This window comes from Pezoporus wallicus, unplaced genomic scaffold, assembly GCF_028554395.1.
Source record: "Pezoporus wallicus isolate ANWC-B61680 ecotype Strahan unplaced genomic scaffold, APGP_CSIRO_Pwel_v1 contig_8047, whole genome shotgun sequence".
NCBI lineage: Eukaryota > Metazoa > Chordata > Aves > Psittaciformes > Psittacidae > Pezoporus > Pezoporus wallicus.
Window position 1 is genome coordinate 3,559,742 of NW_026639548.1, and position 18,817 is coordinate 3,578,558.

At 40.6% G+C, this 18,817-nt stretch overlaps 1 protein-coding gene and 2 long non-coding RNA genes across 3 annotated transcripts in view; 1 reads left to right on the forward strand and 2 right to left on the reverse strand.

Moving 5' to 3' along the window:
• LOC130602243 (uncharacterized) overlaps positions 1-18,817 on the reverse strand; it is a 106,280-nt gene that overhangs the window by 71,702 nt on the left and 15,761 nt on the right. The gene's annotated exons all lie outside the window — the stretch shown is intronic.
• Positions 2,918-5,826, reverse strand: FZD10 (frizzled class receptor 10). The gene has a single exon (XM_057414925.1). It carries the CDS (start codon positions 5,760-5,762, stop codon positions 4,005-4,007), a length of 1,758 nt encoding a protein of 585 aa, XP_057270908.1. The 5' UTR covers positions 5,763-5,826; the 3' UTR covers positions 2,918-4,004.
• Positions 5,867-17,960, forward strand: LOC130602242 (uncharacterized). The gene is made up of 3 exons (XR_008972854.1): positions 5,867-6,799; positions 13,935-13,998; positions 17,376-17,960. It is a non-coding gene; the product is annotated as an uncharacterized LOC130602242 (long non-coding RNA).

An 18,817-nucleotide genomic window follows, 5' to 3' on the forward strand; every position in this document is an offset into this window, starting at 1 on the left:
AAAGAAATGTGCAAATGTTTTAAACCAAAACGCACTAAAGTTCCTCTTTTGAGGCCATCTGTTTTTGGAGACCACCTGTCATCAAAAGACCACCTGAGCACATAATATCCCATCATTACAGAACTATCCCCTTGAAGCCATGGATTTTAAGCGTTAGAATAAGAGAAGTTTATGTTACAGATGCTGTTGTTACTGGGCTTTTCATAGAGTTTGAAGCCATGGGATGACAGCCATATGTGAAAAATAGCTTTTTAATAACATACATATAAAATGCAACTTTGGGGAAAATCTGATAACAGATCTGAACATTCCTTGATAGAGCTCTTCACTTCCCTTCAACCATGGTGCTTGCACTGTACTTAATGCTGAGACACAGTCTGCATCCTCAGAATCTACCTACTTTGAGACAATTTCTACCCTCATGGGTCATCTACAAAGAGAACAGAGCACTTGTACACAGGCCTGTGGCAAAAGTCTGATTCTTGATTTACAGTCTATCTATACACTAACAGAATGAAATTTTTTTGAGCTATTTTAATCTGATAAATGCCACTGGACTGTGATGAAACTTCCTTTCCAGAAGGACATTTGGACTCATATTCCTTCCTCAACAAGTTTGCGATGGAGTGACTGCATTGTTAATACATCTACATGGAGATACTTTCAAGAAAAGTCTGCTGATAAGCAAATACCCAACAGGCCTTGATAGTACTAAGAGAAAAATCCAATAAAATTCAACAAATATGAACATGATTTTACTAAAATATAAAATTACTGTGACAAGTAAATAAGTTTAATACAGAATATTTTTTGTGATATTTTCTTAGACTTTTGTTTTATCATTATCATTTTACTAATATGCAGCCTTCTAAGACAAGATTCTCTGTTAAATTATTAATAATGTTATATTCAATCACTGAAATGTTGTGAAAATAAGTATATCACTTTCCATTAACAGCTGCAAGCTTCCAATTCCTTAAGTAGCAACTTCAGTATGAAACTGTTAAGGCTGTTCGGAGTTACGGGACAGCAAGAAGTACGATTTCTGAAATAACTCACTCTTAAGATGTCCTTGAAGACAATCATTATACTTGGCTGCATCTACAGTACATTAGATCTGATGTAATGAAATCAGCATCATTATATACTTGAAGAATCTAGCTCGCTTACCAGTAAAATAATACAAAATAATTGAATAACTGTAAAGCTGAAATAAAATCTAAATACTTAGTTTACAGTTCAGCGAGAATCTATTTGTAACGTGATACATCTAGCCAAGCATTCATATTTGGTATTTTCATAGAAGAACTTGCAGTTCTGCTCTGGTGACAGCGAAGGGCCTAAGCTGACAACTGATTAAATTCAGAAAGGCAGCAGGAATTCAGGCACTGCTGAACATCTTTCTTCATTTTTTGCCTCTTCCAGACTCCTAGTAGCAGACTGTAAAAATACATGAACAACAATGAAAGCAAATAATTGTCTATAGTCTACAAAAATAGTGAGCTGTTTATTTCAGTGGATAATGTATTTTGGAGTGAAGCCTGAAACCATTCTCTAAACAAATCTTGTCACTGGTAAAACCAGCACTAACATTTATATCAGAGATGAAATTGGTGTGAGTCAGGTAGGTTACTGACAATGTGCCACGCACCATAACAAACACATACTTGAAGGATTCCTGTAGCAATTTGCAATACACAGGTGATTTTAAAACTGTATTTCTCAGATCTAATATAATCCATCTCAACTAGAACATACACAGATGGAGAGGCATTAATTCAGTAGTTTCAGGAGTGTTTTTGGTTCATGGAATGTCCTACTTTGGCTCCAGCAGGGTGTCCTCTGACAGGATTATCTTCCAGGGCATCTAAAAGCTGTGTACCAAACAGTGCACACAGGCATAAAGGAGGAAAAATTGATTTCCTCCTCCCCCAGAAGATAAATTTTACATTGAAAGCTGCTTTGCACGTATGCAATTTAGACAAAGATTATTAATAATACCTGCAACCTAATTTTTGTCATTCAAGTTATTAGTTGTTCCTAGAAACATTTAAAAAGCCTACAAGAAGACACACATTTATTTGTCACACTTGCACAGATAAACTGAAAAACCAGACCACTGAAAAGGATCCTTTTGTTACAGAGTTCCTAGACACAAGATGACTGTCACCGGGATCCTCACTCCACCAAAGCCCATTAAGACCTCTCTTCTTTCTGTGATGAGACACCTGATAAAGGGTTTTCTAGAACAGCCCGTGTGAGAAAGTGAGGTTATGTTACTATCTCCCCAGGTGATCACACTGCCCATCGGTCAACTGCATGGAAAACTGCAGGTTCATTCAAAATCATGCTCCACTCTAAACTTTTTGAAAATGCATATATAGTTTTAACAGCTAGATTTCCAAAAGCAGTATTCAAATAGCATGGTTTTATTTCCCCTCTTACTTCTCCCGATCTTCCCTAAGTCTTTTCCCAAATAACACTGATACTTTCAGTAGTGGTAGAAATAAAATCCCTGAAGAGTCGAGGCTGAGTCGCATTCACACTGCGCTGAAGTGAGCCGGCTATCTTTAACATGCTGAACATACCCCATGCAAATCTGAAAGGGGTGTTAACCGAGGGTCACTGCTGTAATCTCGGCGTTCTGTAAACACGGTACTACTCTCCATCTCCGCAGCTTTTTTACATCACTAAAGCTTCTTCCCATTCAGTTTTCTCAGTTGCAGGGGCTCACAGAAAGATGCAACTTCAAAATCCCATTTGTTTAATTCCAACTTGCAATATCTTTGGAGGAAATTCTTGTTCTATCTGTTTATACTTGCAGGCAAGTATATTCAGTGTATGCTTTTAGCAAGTTATTGAGAAAACAAGTTTATTAACCACATAACACATCAGAGAAAGTTTAGAACACACAAAATTATCAAACTAAAGAACATATTTTATTTTTAATAAAATAGTGGAGCATGAAAAATAATTGTATATTACAAATATATACAGCACACACTGTGCATCCCAGCACAGTAAAGAGCATCACTCTATACAAAGCTTCCCTTTGCAGAATCTAGTGCTTCTTGATCTATTCATAGTGAGAATTTGTTTAACAATAGAAAGAGTCAATAAGCCCTTTGGGTCTCTTTGAATTGATCCCCCCATTTTTTTTTGCACAAATCAGTCCCAACGTGTATAACATTGGCTTGATTTCCATTAAAAAGCCACAAAATGTAACACTAAAGGGTTTCTGAGGACTAGACCTCTTAGTTCTTTTGTTAAGAGACTTCTTTTGTTGTCTTTATGTACAGCAAAATACTTGTTTCTCTTTTCATGTCATGGTAAGAAAAAAAATGTATTGCACATTATTCTTATTCACAAAGTTTGTGTCTGGTGCAGGAAGTTTCTCTTTTAGTGAAAGAATATTGGTGAGCATTATAGATTGAACCTATTTTTAGGCACTCCAAACCCACTAGGCTGAGATGAGCTGTAAAGGATTTCTCTCTTTCTCTTTTTAAGTTAGCACAGAGTTGCTCTCCCAGATAGCGCACTCACTGAGGACAGGCCTCTTCGGGACCTTAGTTTCCCTGCAGAGACAATGCTCACTGGGCACTTTCAAAATCAAATCATTGCTCCAGAAAACTATAGCTTGTTACTCAGAAACCTGCAGGAAATCCAGCTCAGCTACATGAAAAAGTTAAATAGGGTGTTTTTATCTCTTTTAAATAAATCTGAGGGCTGGATGAAGTACATAACTACAGATTAGTAACAGAAGAGACTGGTTTAATACACAATATTCCTTTCATTGAAAACCTTTCCATGAGTACATTTACCTTCAGCTTCTCACCAGGTCCTGAATTCAGCGTGATACATTTTTTGCCTTGAGATATTAAACTGTTCTGAGAGAGAGAGAGAGAAAAAAAAAAAAGCAGCACCATTTACTTGTTTAATTTCTGACTGCTACTGTGGGCATTTGTAAGTCTGCCAGGTGAGATAAAGTCTTTTCTAAAACCTGGTCACACACAAGTGGGTGGTTGTAATGTCGATTCGTATTTTGCAAGGTGAGTTTTCTGTGGATGTTGAGGTTTTTTGTAGATGCCGCTACTTGTGATAACACTCGCAGGTTTTCTCCTGCTCCTCTTCTTCAATCTTCGACTACAAACATTTTGCCAGGACTGAAGGGTCTTGGAAGTCCAGATCCACATCCCGCTAGTAATGCCCACCACTAACAACATAAAAATCTTGACCATAAAGATTTCTACTGCTGGAATAGAGTTATTCATCATGCAGTCTAAATTTTTTGTCTGGTTGTTCATCTTGCATTTCTGCTGAGTTGCCACAATTTTCCAATAATCCATATTAAGTCTTTCATAAAAGTAGCAAGCTATCACACAAGTTGCAGGCACTGTATACAAGACTGAGAAGACACCAATCCTGACCATAAGTTTCTCCAACTTGTCAGTATTTTCTCCACCTGTTTTCATCACCCTCCTGATATGAAAAAGGGCCACAAAACCAGAGAGAATAAAAGAAGTGCCAATGATTAGATAACAAGCCAAAGGAATGAGTACAAACCCCGTCAAGGCATTCACGTCCATGCTTCCAACATAGCACAACCCTGTCAGCTCATCTCCAGCCACCCTTCTCATAACTAGGATCATGATGGTCTTCACAGCCGGAATGGCCCATGCTGCTAAATGGAAGTAGCTACTGTTTGCTTCAATCGCTTCGTGCCCCCATTTTTTCCCAGCTGCAAGAAACCAAGTTAAAGTCAAGATTACCCACCATAAGGAACTTGCCATACCAAAATAATACAGAACCAGGAACACAATGGTGCAGCCAGTGCTCTCCAGTCCTTCCTGGATGACATAGAGTTGGCCGCTGTCCCTATCACAGGCGATATTTTCAGCACCTGAAAAGAGGCGAATAATGTACCCCACTGAATAGACGCAGTAGCACATGGAGAGAAAGATGATGGGCCTCTCGGGGTACTTGAAACGTTGAGGATCTATCAGAAAAGTGAGTACAGTAAAAGCACTGGAGAAGAAGCACAGAATGGACCAGATGGCAATCCAAATGACAGCAAATTTTTTGTCATCCCTACTCCAGTAAACATCAACCCCTGGCGTGCAGAGAGGCGCGCAGGAAGCACTCTTCTCCACATGGTGGAACTTGCCAGGATTTTCACAGGAGGTCCTGCTCAGACTGTCCTTATGCTGCTGCAGATCGTGGCCACTGCTGGGCCGCTGTGGCCGAAACATGGGTGGCAGCATGCTAGATCCTCTCGGTGTCTCATCTGACCCGTTGTTGGGGGCTTCCATGCAAAGGTAATTGGGGTCATTCTTGTTGGGCAGTTTGCTGCAGTCTAAGGAGTCTGGCCATTTGAAATTGAACTGCTCCATAATAGGAGAGCATTTCAGCCTGGCCTGCTCGCACATAACCCGGCAGGCTGGGATCGGCGTAGAAACCTGCTCTGTGCACATAGGAGCATAGAGGGAGCACAGGAAAAATTTCAGATGGCTGTGGCAACCGTACTCCACCAAAGGGGCAAACTCGTGCAGCTGAATAGCAGCTTCCCTTTGGTTTTCATGTCCCATCAGGTTAGGCATCCTTGTCATGTTGTACCCTATATCCTTGCACATGGGGATTTCTATCGGTTGGCACCTTCCGTCACCAGGGCGGTCAATGTCTATGGAGCTTATCCCCGCGCAGAGGCCGCTCAGCCCGCAGAGCACCAGCAAGGGCTGCAGGACGCTCCTCGCCGCCGGCCCCATTGCGGCGGCCGCAGCGGCGCGGGCCTCAAGTGTACGGCCGGAGCTCGGCTCCCGCCGGCGGAGTCACTTGAGCGGCTGTTGCCCGGGACGACACCAGTACCGGGCCCGGCCCGCCCTGGGGGGGTCGGCGGCGGGCGGCGGCGGCGCGCAGGTCACCATAGCCCGGGCCAGGCAGCGAGGGGGGCGGGCAACTTCCCAAAGAGCCGGGGAAAGGGAAAGTACCCGCAGTCCACAGATGCGCAGCACTTACTGCGGGGAGCCCGGCAACTTTCTTTTCCCTGGGCTTTCACTTTTACGATCCGTCTTTCCACCACCCTTCCTCCTCCCGCCGCTGCATCCTCGGAGCAGGGGCAGAGCGATGCCGGAACCGTTCGGGTCTGGGTAGATCCGAGCGACCACTGCTTCAAATTGCACACGTCCCGGGCGGCGTTTCGGTCCAGCGGGTTTCCTCCGGGGATTTTCCTCTCTCTAGAGCGGGTCACGGCTCTGGACTTTCTTGCCGAGAGGTGGGGATTGGTTTATCCGAGCGCAGAATAAAGGAGGAGGAGGAGGAAATATCTAAGCCACTGCAGAGGGGGGCCTAAATCCCCCCCACCCCGTTCTCGCCGCCCTCTCCTCTGGGTTTGCAATAGGCCGGCCCGTGTGGGTGAGCGCTGCCCGCTCCGGTCCCCGCCTTATCAGGAGCTCCCGCGGCCCGGGCAGCTGGGGCTTAGGGGCGGCTGAGTCCGAGGATGAAATAAAATAGGAAAGAAAAAAAAAACACCATAAAAAACAACCCTGTGCAGGATCCGCCTCGCATACGACATCCACTTTGCATGAGAAAGGTGAAGCTGACACGGTGATTACTTTCCAATCACTCGGAACGGCTTGAAACCTCCTTAAGGACCCCTACAGGTTTTCCTTGATCAGCACAGATTAGAAAAAGCCCCATTTGTTTCTCTCCCCTCCTGTCTGTCCTCCCGTCCCTTCTCTTTGCCCTCTCCCGAAAGTTTAGCGAGCTCCGGTCCGCAGAAGGCGCCGGCCGAGCCCCTGCTCAGGTAGGCAGCGGAGAGGAGGAGCCGCGGCCGGGGGGGTGGTGCCTCCCGGGCTGCCCCCCCGGGGCAGGGGGGGTGATGCTGTAGCAGACAGGAGGATGTGGGGCGGAGGATGTGTTTTATGGCGAGTGCTGTAAAGTCCTCGCTGTCAGGGCCATAAACCAGGGTTGCTTTCAGCTGTTTTCAAATGTCGTGCTTTGTCTCGACTCCCTGCATGAGCAGGACAGGCAGGCTTTTGCAAGTACCTGGCTATGGTTTTAATCACAGGATGGCATCACTCAAAAGTTGCTTGCCTTTTTTTTTTTTTCTCCCTTTCTTTTTTCATCTTCGTTAAATAAGGAACCCTAAGAGAACTAGAGACATCCCCTTGGGAAAGTTACTTCATCCACTGTAGAAAAGGTACTTAACAGGTTTTGCAGACAGGGATCGTTCTGAAGTGAGTTGTGTTTACTTTTTAAGTTAAGCTTTGAGATTTATCCTGTTTACTGGTCTATCAGAGCTAGAAGGAAGTTAAATCCCACGCCAAACTAGAATTCCCAGTTTTGCAGACCAAAAAGGAGCACTGTGATCAGAAGTCAAAAGATTAGTTCTACTTTTTTTTTTTTCCTTTGAGCTTAGTTTTAGCGAACATATTAATGAGGAAGGAAAATCTCCCTTCTCTGCATTCGTGCTCGCCCACACAACCCGGGCTCCTCTCCATTAGTGCCTGTTTCTTATCGAAGCGAACACGGATTCTCCTGGAAATTACCAAATCCCGCAGGGTCGGAGTTAATACCCCGCTAGGCTCTAGAAAGGAAACTCTTGGCTTCCTCAACTGTGATAAGGGTGACATGGAGCCAAGCAAGGACAACAGACCAGGGCTAATGGTTGTCTTTAAGCCCCTGAAGATGTGGCTAGTTTCTGCCTAAAAGTAAAAGCCCTCATAAAAATGTTTTAAATGAGTAGTCCTCCTTGTGGCTTTTCAGTGGATGGAGGAGATTATACTTATAGAGTGTTGGTCTTAGGGGCTGACCTTTCCTTGAGCACTTTGAAATTCCTTAGGGAATGTTACAAAAGCAGGCAGGGTTATGGGCAAACCCCCTTTATTTAGTTTAGTGTGTCTCTGTGTATGTATGTGTGTGAGAGAGTGTGTGTTGGGGCATCTCCATTCTTCATTAATCTAAGCCTGTTTTCTTAGTATTTGTATGCATCCTGATTCCTTTTCTGGAGAGCTCAGCTGGGGGTAGGAGGGAAGCGTGGGGAAAGCTTTTACATGGGACAAGTAAATTCTACTTTTAAAAAGTAGGATTTAAATAATAATGAAAAGTAGAATTGAAATAACGTGCAAGATGAACATATGCAATATTTGGTTCGTTCAATTTGTTTGGAAGCTTGGTTTTATTTTTTAGTAAACATACTTTTTTTTCAACAAGTCTTTTTATAAAGCACATTATATCACCATTCATATTAATCTAAATACACGAACTAAACCATGGCCTGTTTTCCTCTATAGCACTGATAGCAACCCTTTTTCCTACGGGGCAAAAAGAAATACAAAAGAAAGTGAGAAAAAAGGGGGCAGGAGGGAACCCTCAACCTTTGTAGTTGTGTCTCTCTTAATTGATCTTTTATGTGGCAATTTAAACCAGCCTTGTTTTTTCCAGCCATTACTTTAGCATCCTGCTTTAGATCATTCCTTTTACTTTCTATATTTTTAAAGAGCTGTCTGGGGTTCTCTCCCATTCAAGGAGCTGGAGTCAGTGAAACCAACAAATAGAACGTTATATAAAAAAATGAGAGCGCTGAGAAATCAGCAACTGGAAGATACCTCTGTAACTAATAAATGAAAAGAGCCTTTTGATGGCTCCAGCTGAAAAGATATTTTATTTTATTTTTTTTTCTCCTGTGTGTGGGATTTGAGATGTGTGATTCTATGGAGCAGCCAGGCACCCCTGCTGCTAGGCCCTGGCTAGGAGTTGGCCCCCCTCTGGCAAATGTTATGGAGAATTGGGAGGAATTTTATGGCTGTCTTTTCCCTCAGCTCTTTTTTCTTTTGTCTTCTTTGAAGAATGACTTTAGACATTTTATTTACATATTTAACCATGGATGAAAGAGGAAAAAGAAAGCATTTGGGCCGTTGTGGGAATAGTGATATGTTTAAATTAATGGAAATCTTATTAGGCTTCTAAAATTTTAAGCAAAAGATTTTTAATGAAACTTTATAATTAAACATGATTTCAAATAATGTGCCAACTCACAGGAAAGATGCATTTCTCCCTCTAGCTAGCTATCTCCCCACCTCTCCAAAATGTGCAGAGGAATCATCTATTTTTAAGTCCAGCTCTGTTGTCCCATAAGCAAAAGATTATAACCCCCTGAATATTTAATAAGGCCTGTGATAACTCAAACCATAACTAAATATTTTGTAGGTAAAGCAAACCATAAACAAGACAAGAAAAAAACCACACCACTCTTCCCTGTAATGCCAAAGTTTAAGCTGTGTAATCTATTGCAGTGACAGTTTAATAAAATACTTTGATATGGGGGACAGTAGAAATCAAAGTTTCATCTATTCTGTACATGTTGGAGTCAATGGAAATTACAGTGTGGGGCATGTTTTTCTGAAATGGGATTAAAGAAAACCCAAATAATCCATTTGAGATAAAATGCTCTGACACTTCAGTAGCAAAGAGAAATGAAATGATAAGCTCAGGGAGTTGAAGAGTTAATTAATACATTAAAGATTTTCAGTAAAACAGTCTAAATTACTTATGAATAACAATAGTGTTGTGGCAGACCATGAACTGATATTGGCAATCTTATACTGAGGCCTGTACCTATACCTTGTTTTCGGGTTTCATATTTTTAGCGAGCTGTTTATTACGCAAAATACAGAGATCAGTTTAATGTTAGTCCCATTCAATAATCCTGTCCTCCTCTATAATTGTATTCATTCATTCAGGCACTTTTGAACTGCTTACATCTGCCACAGTGTTCATTCTGGTAACAAATTCTAAAATATATGTATACACACATATATGTGTATATATAAAAATTCATCCATTTAGAACACAGCAACTGTAAAAGAAAAATATCACCCACAAGAAAAAGCAAGCTGGGAACTGTTTTAGCAATTTTAGAAGCCTGCCTTTCTTACTTCATTTCCACTGGCCATTGACAAAATGAAATGGCACGCAGCAAAAATGTTTATTTTTAAACTAAATGGGCTTATTCTTTCATAGCCCCAAAGTCCTTGTAGCAGTTTTTCTCCAATATTTAAATAAACAAGTCGGCCTAATAGGACAGGCATACTAAGAAATATTCCCATGCAAGCGCAAATATTCCCAACGCACAAAAGTTTTGATTGCCTTAGAAACCCACCACCACCACCAGTTAAAAGAATTAAAACCAAAACCAAATCATAAATGGATGAGTGGGTTGTATAGTATTACTCTAATACAATTTAGCTGGCTATTTTAAGGGCACTTCCCTTGAAATGTGGTTTGAAATATTACCAAAGGTTCCACGGGGTGCATTAGTGTGAATTGCAAATCAGAACATTTCTTTAATCCCCTTTTCATGGCCTGGCTTCGGATCAGTGGCATCTAAGGGACTCCCCACTGATTCTGGCTCAGGAGGAACCATTCACTGGGGCAGCTTCCCTCCTCTATTCCCACAGTCCAGAAAACAACACCACAGACAGACACCCTCCAACTAAATTAGATTAAACTCCTTCTCTTCCACAGCACATTAGCCTTTTCACTGCCCAAGATTCATTATTCAGCTACTCCTAATTTAAAGATACAGTATTTTTCTCCTCTTAGGAACAAAAACAACAAACAAAACTAAAGCCAAAGTAGAATAAAAAAGATCCTTGGTCAGAAATAAATCCAGTAATTCTAAAATGACACAAAGATAGGAGAATATCCTTTCACTTGCAATCTAATATTACAGGGATATTATCATTTTAAAGCACAGGCCACAGCAGAAAGTTCTATAGGGACTAAAACCAAGGACAGGCCTAGTAAAAAAAAAAAGCAGAGATTTTCATTTCCTATATACACCATTCAATAGACTTCATTCATCGTTCTTTTTGCATGCAATGTTAGCATGTCTTGCAGCCAAATCTAGGCTCAGCACGGCATAAATGTACAGAAAGCCGCATATGGTAGTGAGGATTAGTTAGTTCTCTTCCAGTCACTTTCTCCCTTATTTTCCATATGGAAATTTCCCAATCTTACTTTTCAAGATAAACCCAATATTTTTAAAACTCTCATTCAGACACGAGTCTGTAACTCTTCACAAATAAAAATGCAAGCAGCTAACAATAGATGGGAGTATTAAAATCTCAAGCAAACAGTCTCTTGGGTATGAAGGGTCTACATGGCTACTACTGCACTTGCATTAGGCACTGCAGGCACATGAACCAGGTCCATGGAACTCCCACTTCTGGGCACTATTTTGTATAGCTTAATGTTACTTGTGTACAACCTGGATGATGCAAGAGAAGGAAAATGCTAATCTCCAGCCCTTAATCTTCTCTGATTTAAGAAATAAATGAACCACCCTGCTACAGAAGAATCTTGATTCCTCATGCTCTCATGTGCCCAGGTAGCCAAGAAGGCCAACAGCATCCTGGCCTGTATCAGCAACAGCACAGCCAGCAGGGCCAGGGCAGTGATCATCCTCCCCTGTACCAGACACTGGTGAGGTTGCATCTCGAATCCTGTGTTCAGTTCTGGGCCCCTCACTACAGGAAGGACATTTCAGTGCTGTAGCAGGTCCAAAGAAAAAGCAAAGCTGGTGAAGGGTCTGGAGCACAAGTCTCATGAAGGCCTGAGGAAACTGGGGTTCTTTAGCCTCAGAAAAGGAGGCTGAGAGGAGACCTTACTGCTCTCTACAACTACCTGAAAGAAGGTTGTAGTGAGGTGGGGTCAGTCTCTTCTCTAAGTAACAAGTGATAGGACAAGAGAAAATGACCTCAAGTTGTATCAGGGGAGGTTTAGATTGGATATTAGGATAAATTTCTTCACTGAAAGAGTTGTTAAGCGTTGGAACAGAGAAGTCACCATCCCTGGAGGTATTTAAAAGATGTGGCACTTGGAGACATGGTTTAGGGGTGGACTTGGCAGTGCTGGGTTAACAGCTGGACTTGATAATCTTAAAGGTATTTTCCAGCCTAAATAACTCTATGATTCTATGTTGTTTTGTAAAGCATCACTAAAGTATCTTTCTAATAAAATTCCAGTGCAGCTATTTGCATCATCTAGCTTGAACAGAACTGGTACTTTGACATGAAGTGTTTTCATCCTCAACCCTAGGATTTAAGTGTCAAAGATGCCACCAAGTGTTCTGTGTCCACCACTCACAACCTGTTTCTTAACAAAGTAATCTGTTTTCAGTATCTTAAGTCTTCAATTTTGATACTTTTACATTTTTTACATCAAAGCAGAAAGTTGTTTAAAGCTTTATAAAGATCACCCAACTTGTGACCTAGAAGGCAATAGATAAGATTGTATGTTCTTTTGGTACTTCTGTAACTATCCAGATTTAAGAAAACATGAAGATGATGCATTTAACCAGAAACAAAGAAAAAAAAAAAAATCTGAAAATCAATGTATTTTCACTTTTTATACACTTCTTGGTATATTACTAAAAAGAAAGAAAAAACCCAAGCTTTGACCTACAAAACTTGAAAAATCTCCCTCACTTAAAACCACTGACAACTACACTCTTTAATTCTCTTACATGCTTTTTGCAATAGCCCTATTTCATAAGAAGATGGCATTGTCTTTCATCAGTTGTTCAGCAGCAGAGAGTTGGGATGCAATAGACAAGGCAGTTCTCTTTATCCTGTGTCTTCCCAAACCACTGATTATTCTGGTATTATTTCTATGGTCTTTGTATCTTCAGAAGACTGGTATAGACTTTTACAGTGCCTCACTTCTTAATGCCTCACTTCTTAATGCCATACAAGAAGAAGAGAACAGTTCTAGAATTTTATCAGTAGTCTCTACAGCGTCATGCAGTGAACTCGGGTTAGCAATCTATTTAATGAATTGAAGGTGATTTTCTATTTTGGGAGGCAGGCTAAAATTCCAGACCTCCTTATGCAAACCCTCATGCCTTTTAACCGTCTTTAACTTAAGTTTCTGTCTTAAGGTAATTTGCATTTGCATGATTTAATAATAGTATTAATTTCAACCTTTAACAGTCCATGAGCCAGTTTTATCCACCTACTTAAATGTCAAATTAATAGTAGTAATCCTTGTAGGAGGGACAAAAGCATATTGGAAGAGTCAGAAAGTGATTTGCAACCTAATGCAAGGGCCATTCTGGCCCAACTTCAGCCCCTGAGAGCACTACAAGGGCTGAAATGCAGCAGCTTGCTGACATATCCTCCCTTTGTCCCTGACGCTCCACTGTGTGAGCCAGAGAGGCCTAGGCCAGCTCGTTTGCCTGCTGCAGAGATACAGGATTCTCACATGTTCATGAAGTAAATGGTAAAGATCTCTCAGGTCCTTTTATCTAACAGAGTTCCTTTATAACACTACATGTTACATTGTATGGCACTTCACAGTAAAGGTGGTGGCAGCCACAGTAGCACCCTTTTCTGAAGTTCTGAATAAAGGTTTTCAAATAATTTTTCAGAAGACGGGTAAGAGACATTTACTTTCCTAATACTAGACTGGTTTTCTTTGATTTATCACATTATCTCTTTGGAAAGTTTTTACTCTTAACATTATTAAAAAAAAAAATCTGAAATAATCAGTTTGGAAACCTGCAAGGTACCTTCTCTCATGCTCCATGTAGACCACTATAATAAAAACAGCCTGATACATCAGCTGCCTTAGCATGTAGAAACCAATCCTAGCATAAGTTACCCTCCTGTCTCAAGTTCTATTCTCTTCATAAGAGCCTTTTAAAAGAGACTATAATAGAGACCCACATCTCTCAGTGTTTTTCAGGTATGGATTAATAAACTCCTTGTTCAGTATTGCAGGTAAGTCCTTTTATAATCAATATAAAGAGGCTAAAATGTGATACAGAGTATGTACCCTGTGTAAGAAACAGAAAGAAGAACACAGTGAGAAATAAAATACCACCATTCTAATTCAAACCTTGCTCCTTCTCCTGAATGTTTTTTTTTCTTTCTCAGATATTTAGCAACACCTGCTAGTCACTGGACAACCCTCCAAAGCCAGATCTGAAAGGCACATATGGTGCCTGTGGACTTACAGAACTGGCTATCTCGTCTCCTTACAGCATTGGATTCTTTGTTGGTGACGCCAAAATGGAGAGCATGACCTGGTAGCTTCACATTAAATTCTACCCTCACCTATTCTAGAATAAACCAATATCTACTTGAATTTCACTAGCATCCCGCAGTTTGGGTGAAAAGAAATCTGACTTCCATGATGCAGCTCCTGTGGTGGATTTGAACTAAAATCTAGTAATTCAAAGTTTCCCATCTGTATACGGTAGGTATATGATGTTCCTCAATATACAGTATGATATATTGAGAAAGTACCAAATCCACAATAGCTTTGTGTTTTACCCATTCTCAGACCTTACCCTGGGCATTTGCTAGAGGGCACAGTCAGAGACAGGGTATCATGCTAGATAGACTTTTGCCCTGACCTACATATCCAAACCACATTCCTATGTTCTTTGGTACCACAAACGGGTGATATGGGTTTAATCACTGCTGTGTGTTGCTCTTGGACATTCTCCATCTGGCATTTTAAGGGCGTGATGACAATCACACATTCTCTGAAGCAAGCATGAAAAGTGAGAAATTTAAATACCATTGTTTGGAATGTTATTTATTATTTCCAGATCACAAAAAAGAGATGCTTAGTGTATCTCGCAAGTAAGAGGCACTAGAGAGACTGATCCAGAAGCTAAGGCAGGCATGTAAAGTTTCACAAAATAAAGGTCACATATAGAAGTTGGTTCTGTCCAAAAGCCACAGCTGATGTATTTGTAGTGCAGCCTGTCATTCATCTGATGACACTAAAAACTATTGTAGCTGGCTGGCAGAATCTTTACTCTAGGATGTCAGGCTGCAGAACAAGAGAGACCTGACCAGCCTGTCTTTTAGGTCAGAGTATCTGTCAGCTGTTTGAGCCCCACATTCACTCACAGCCTAAACCACAGTCCATCCTCATGTCACAAAATCCAGTACCTGTATTGGGCTGTATTTCCCATGCCAAAGCACAAGACTGAGTCAATCTGGCTTAAATATACAAACTGCCAGCATGGTACAGAGTAAGATACACAAAGCTGTCCTATACAGTGAAGTTATACCAGCATGAAATATGGTGAGGAAGTGTTACATTTAGATCACTTTCAGATGTCCAGACTTTTTTTTTCTTTTCATATTTAGTTTTATTATTTGGAAATTATTGAAACAAGGTGGGGGAAAAGACCCACTTAGTATGAAATACTTGTTTTTGCATACAGAAGTGCACAGACAACAGCATGGGTTAACTATAATGATACAGTATTACTGGAAAATGCCTCTGTGTACACAAGCCCATTGTCTAACTTTGTGTTTCCCTGTCTTTAAATGAAGAAAATTCTGCTTTATGTTAGTGAGTGGGAAGTGCTCAGACATTGCAGTGTTGGAATATACTGTTACTCCATGAGAAAGTAATTAGAAAATTCAGACATTTGGGACAATAGACCTCTCCAGACTGATTGCAAGTTCAGTACACAAAATAGTCCAGTTTTGTTAATCTCCCGTTCAAGAGCACAGAACCAGTGTTACATGTTGCACACATTAGGCAACCAAGTATACAGAATCAATTCAAAGCAGCTGTTGAAGTTCAGACATTTTAGGGGAGCTATAGGGTGAATTCCTCCATCTATACTTTTTTTTTTTTTTTTTTTGGAAGGGGGAATGCAAAGGAGGAGGGAATGAAAAATTGATACTGCTCTGTGCTCCAGATGAAAGAACAAACATAATTTTATTTTCTTTAATGACTGCACTGGATTCTGAAATTAAACCCAGCGGGTAAAAAGATCCTGCACAGATTTCAAAAGAGATCATGTAGTCTGTCCGTGTGCTAAGGCAGGCACATTTTTTAAGCCCTGCCATGTTCTGTAAAACTGAAAAAGGGTTATCCCTGTGAGCAGCCTGCTTTTCAAAGCTGTCTATCTCCACCTACCCCAAGTTAGTGGATATTCCAAATAAATGTCATCCTAACTCTAAATGTCATTTCATGGTGCCTCCCTCTAACTTTAGAAGGAGAATTCCTGTACACCCTGCATTAAATATTATTAGACCTCAGCATTCAGATAGCATTCTTTTTTTTTTTTTTTAACATTTCAGCAGAGCCACACACACAAAAAAAAGCCCCCCAAAACAACAACAAAAAAACCCAACCCCAGCCTTATAAATAACTGAATATAATCCCCAGCACAGATTTTAAACCAACTGAACTGAGCATAGCTAACCTCCGCTCTGAACTCACTCCAGCTGCAGGTTAATGCAGTTAATTGCAGAGCACCTGGTCAGAGCCTCAGGTATATGAATCATCCCCACAGCACACCTTTCAATCTTTTATTCTTAGGTAATGCCCTGGGGCAGCTGACAGTGCCTGTTGAAGCTTTGTTCCTGGTGGGTGTGCCAATATGCTGTCAGAATTCCCTTATTATATGCAAAAGGAAGGTTGTACTTTAAAGCGTATGTACGGATCTCCAAGGCTGTGGTTTGAGGATATGCCGTCTCCAGCAGCAATACTGACCTAACACGTACCTACCCTCTCTCCAGAGGAGCCCCTGCTGCATGCTGCTGCTCCCAGGCTAGCTCACATTCCACCAGTTTTGCTAACTCAGCTGTTTGTGGGGTCGTGCTGGGAGCAGGATCGGGAAATTGAGTCATCTTAAAAATCAGCCCTAACAATATTTATATGTTTTTAACACCAAAACAAGGCATAACATTAAGCTAGTATTTATTCTGGAATCATCACGTTCTCAAATGGCAGCCTGTGAGTGTGGATATATAAAGCAATATGTATATGCATTTGTATACCTATGTACTTTTATTTGTATGTGTTTGTAAGACAAATTTTTTTTTGGTGTCACTTCAGACCTCCTACAATACCTCCTTTTAAAACCAAGGCAGTCCTCCTTAGTTTGGTAAGTTCTTTAATAACTCTAAGTAAATTGCATAGCCTTTACCCATGGAAAGCCTGTTCTCGGACACAGATTTATTTATAAACATCAACAGTAAATAGGCAAACTGAATTAACTGCTTACCTAAATACTACAATGCACATACTACATGCATAACATAGGTACAACCATGTGTGTTTTATAAATAAATACCTATGTGCACATGTATCAGGCACTGAAATGCCTACAGGGTCTTTTGGTATGCGTGAACTACTTGTAGATACTTGTAAGTTCTTGCTAGTCTGGGATTGATTATGTCCTGCTATTAAAGTGGTTTGCAGCTTTAAACTGGTAAATATAATTTAAAAAGGGCGGGACAATGTTTTGAAAATACTTGGTCACTGCCTTATCTTGCACAGACATAACTATGAAAGTACAATCTTATCACATATTAACTGAATTACATTTCTTTATACAGGTTTAATGCAATTCTTGTTACATGATGTCCTTCAACTATAGGTTATACATAGCTAGAGAACTTGAAACTAAGGGCTATAAGGAAGGTTAGTGGAAAAGTTTTGGAGAAGGCAAATGAGCTACGCTGAAAATGTACTTTAGGCACAAAATTAATGATAGTTTGTACAAGAATAGTATTATAAGAATGACAGTCTGGAAATTATAAAACTGCCCTCTCTTTTAATACTGATTTGTTTCTTTGATGTGTGCTAGCACAGAAGATTAGCTTACTCCTTAAATTACATACAAATAACAATCAGACATTGTCACAACAATCTTGATGTTGTCATCTTTTCCATTATGCCATTCCACTACAGTGGTTGGCAAACTACCACTCAAATACCAAAGTACACACTCACAATGATTATGATTTCAAGCTAGTTATTTTCAGTCTGCCTGATAACTCAGTTTTGGCCTCTCGCTTCATTAAATATCTCCATATAATGGGTATGTTGCAAGGGTAAAATACTAAAATCCTGATTTCATAGCATTTGATGTTTGCTTTGTCCAAGCCCAATGAGGGAGCAAATGCAAGGGAAGTGTTGAGCTTTGTATTGTAAACCTCCACAGGCAGGAGCCTTCTGAGAAATGGGGCTGCTGGTCTTGCAGACAAAAAAAGACCAAATCTGCCTTCAAGGAGATCAACATTAAAACTCCTGCTGACTGATGCAGAATCAGGACTTTGTAGCTGGAGAGGGAGAGGTCATGTTCAAATGCAACTCTGGAGCCTACCGTGAGACCACACCTCAAGGGTGAGTGACAGATCCAAAAGGGCAGACCATTCAAGATACCCTTTCAGGCTACAGGTGAGTGCCAGTATATAGAAACAAGAATTTGTATCTATTATGCCTACTTTAAGATGTAGTTACCCTTGATGACCTGTAGGAAGATTGGTGACTATCTTAAGCTATGGCAAGATTTAAATGATCTAAACAGTTTCATAGAATAGTTAGGATTAGAAAGGACCTTAAGTTACCTGTATTTAGCATCAGTCACAACACTATAATCCCATCAATATTTAAACAATCTGAGGTCATCACAGTGTATCTTCCCCCTTTGTAATCAGCACTGGCTTCTTCAATAGGGTGGGACACTTCATATATTGTAATGACACAGATACGCATCTACCCTGATGTGACAGGAGAATCCAAATCTTGCAATTTATCATCTAAAATGGTAACATGTACTGTAAATTAAGATCATCTTTCTGTAAGGGCCTGAGCAAGGTCTATGCATCACTTGAGCTCTTTAAGTAATGCCTAAGTGATGCACAGTAGAGAATTCCACCATAAGAAACAGGGCTCCTCTTATATCCTGTCTCTAAAACAGAATATTTTAAAGTCAGAAGCGATTCAAAATCCATGACACAACTGGGAAGTTGCTCCAGCATCCCTAATTTTGCGC

Coding starts and splice junctions, on each gene's coding strand:
- FZD10 (XM_057414925.1), bottom strand. CDS start 5,762: ATGGGGCCGGCGGCGAGGAGCGTCCTGCAGCCCTTGCTGGTGCTCTGC.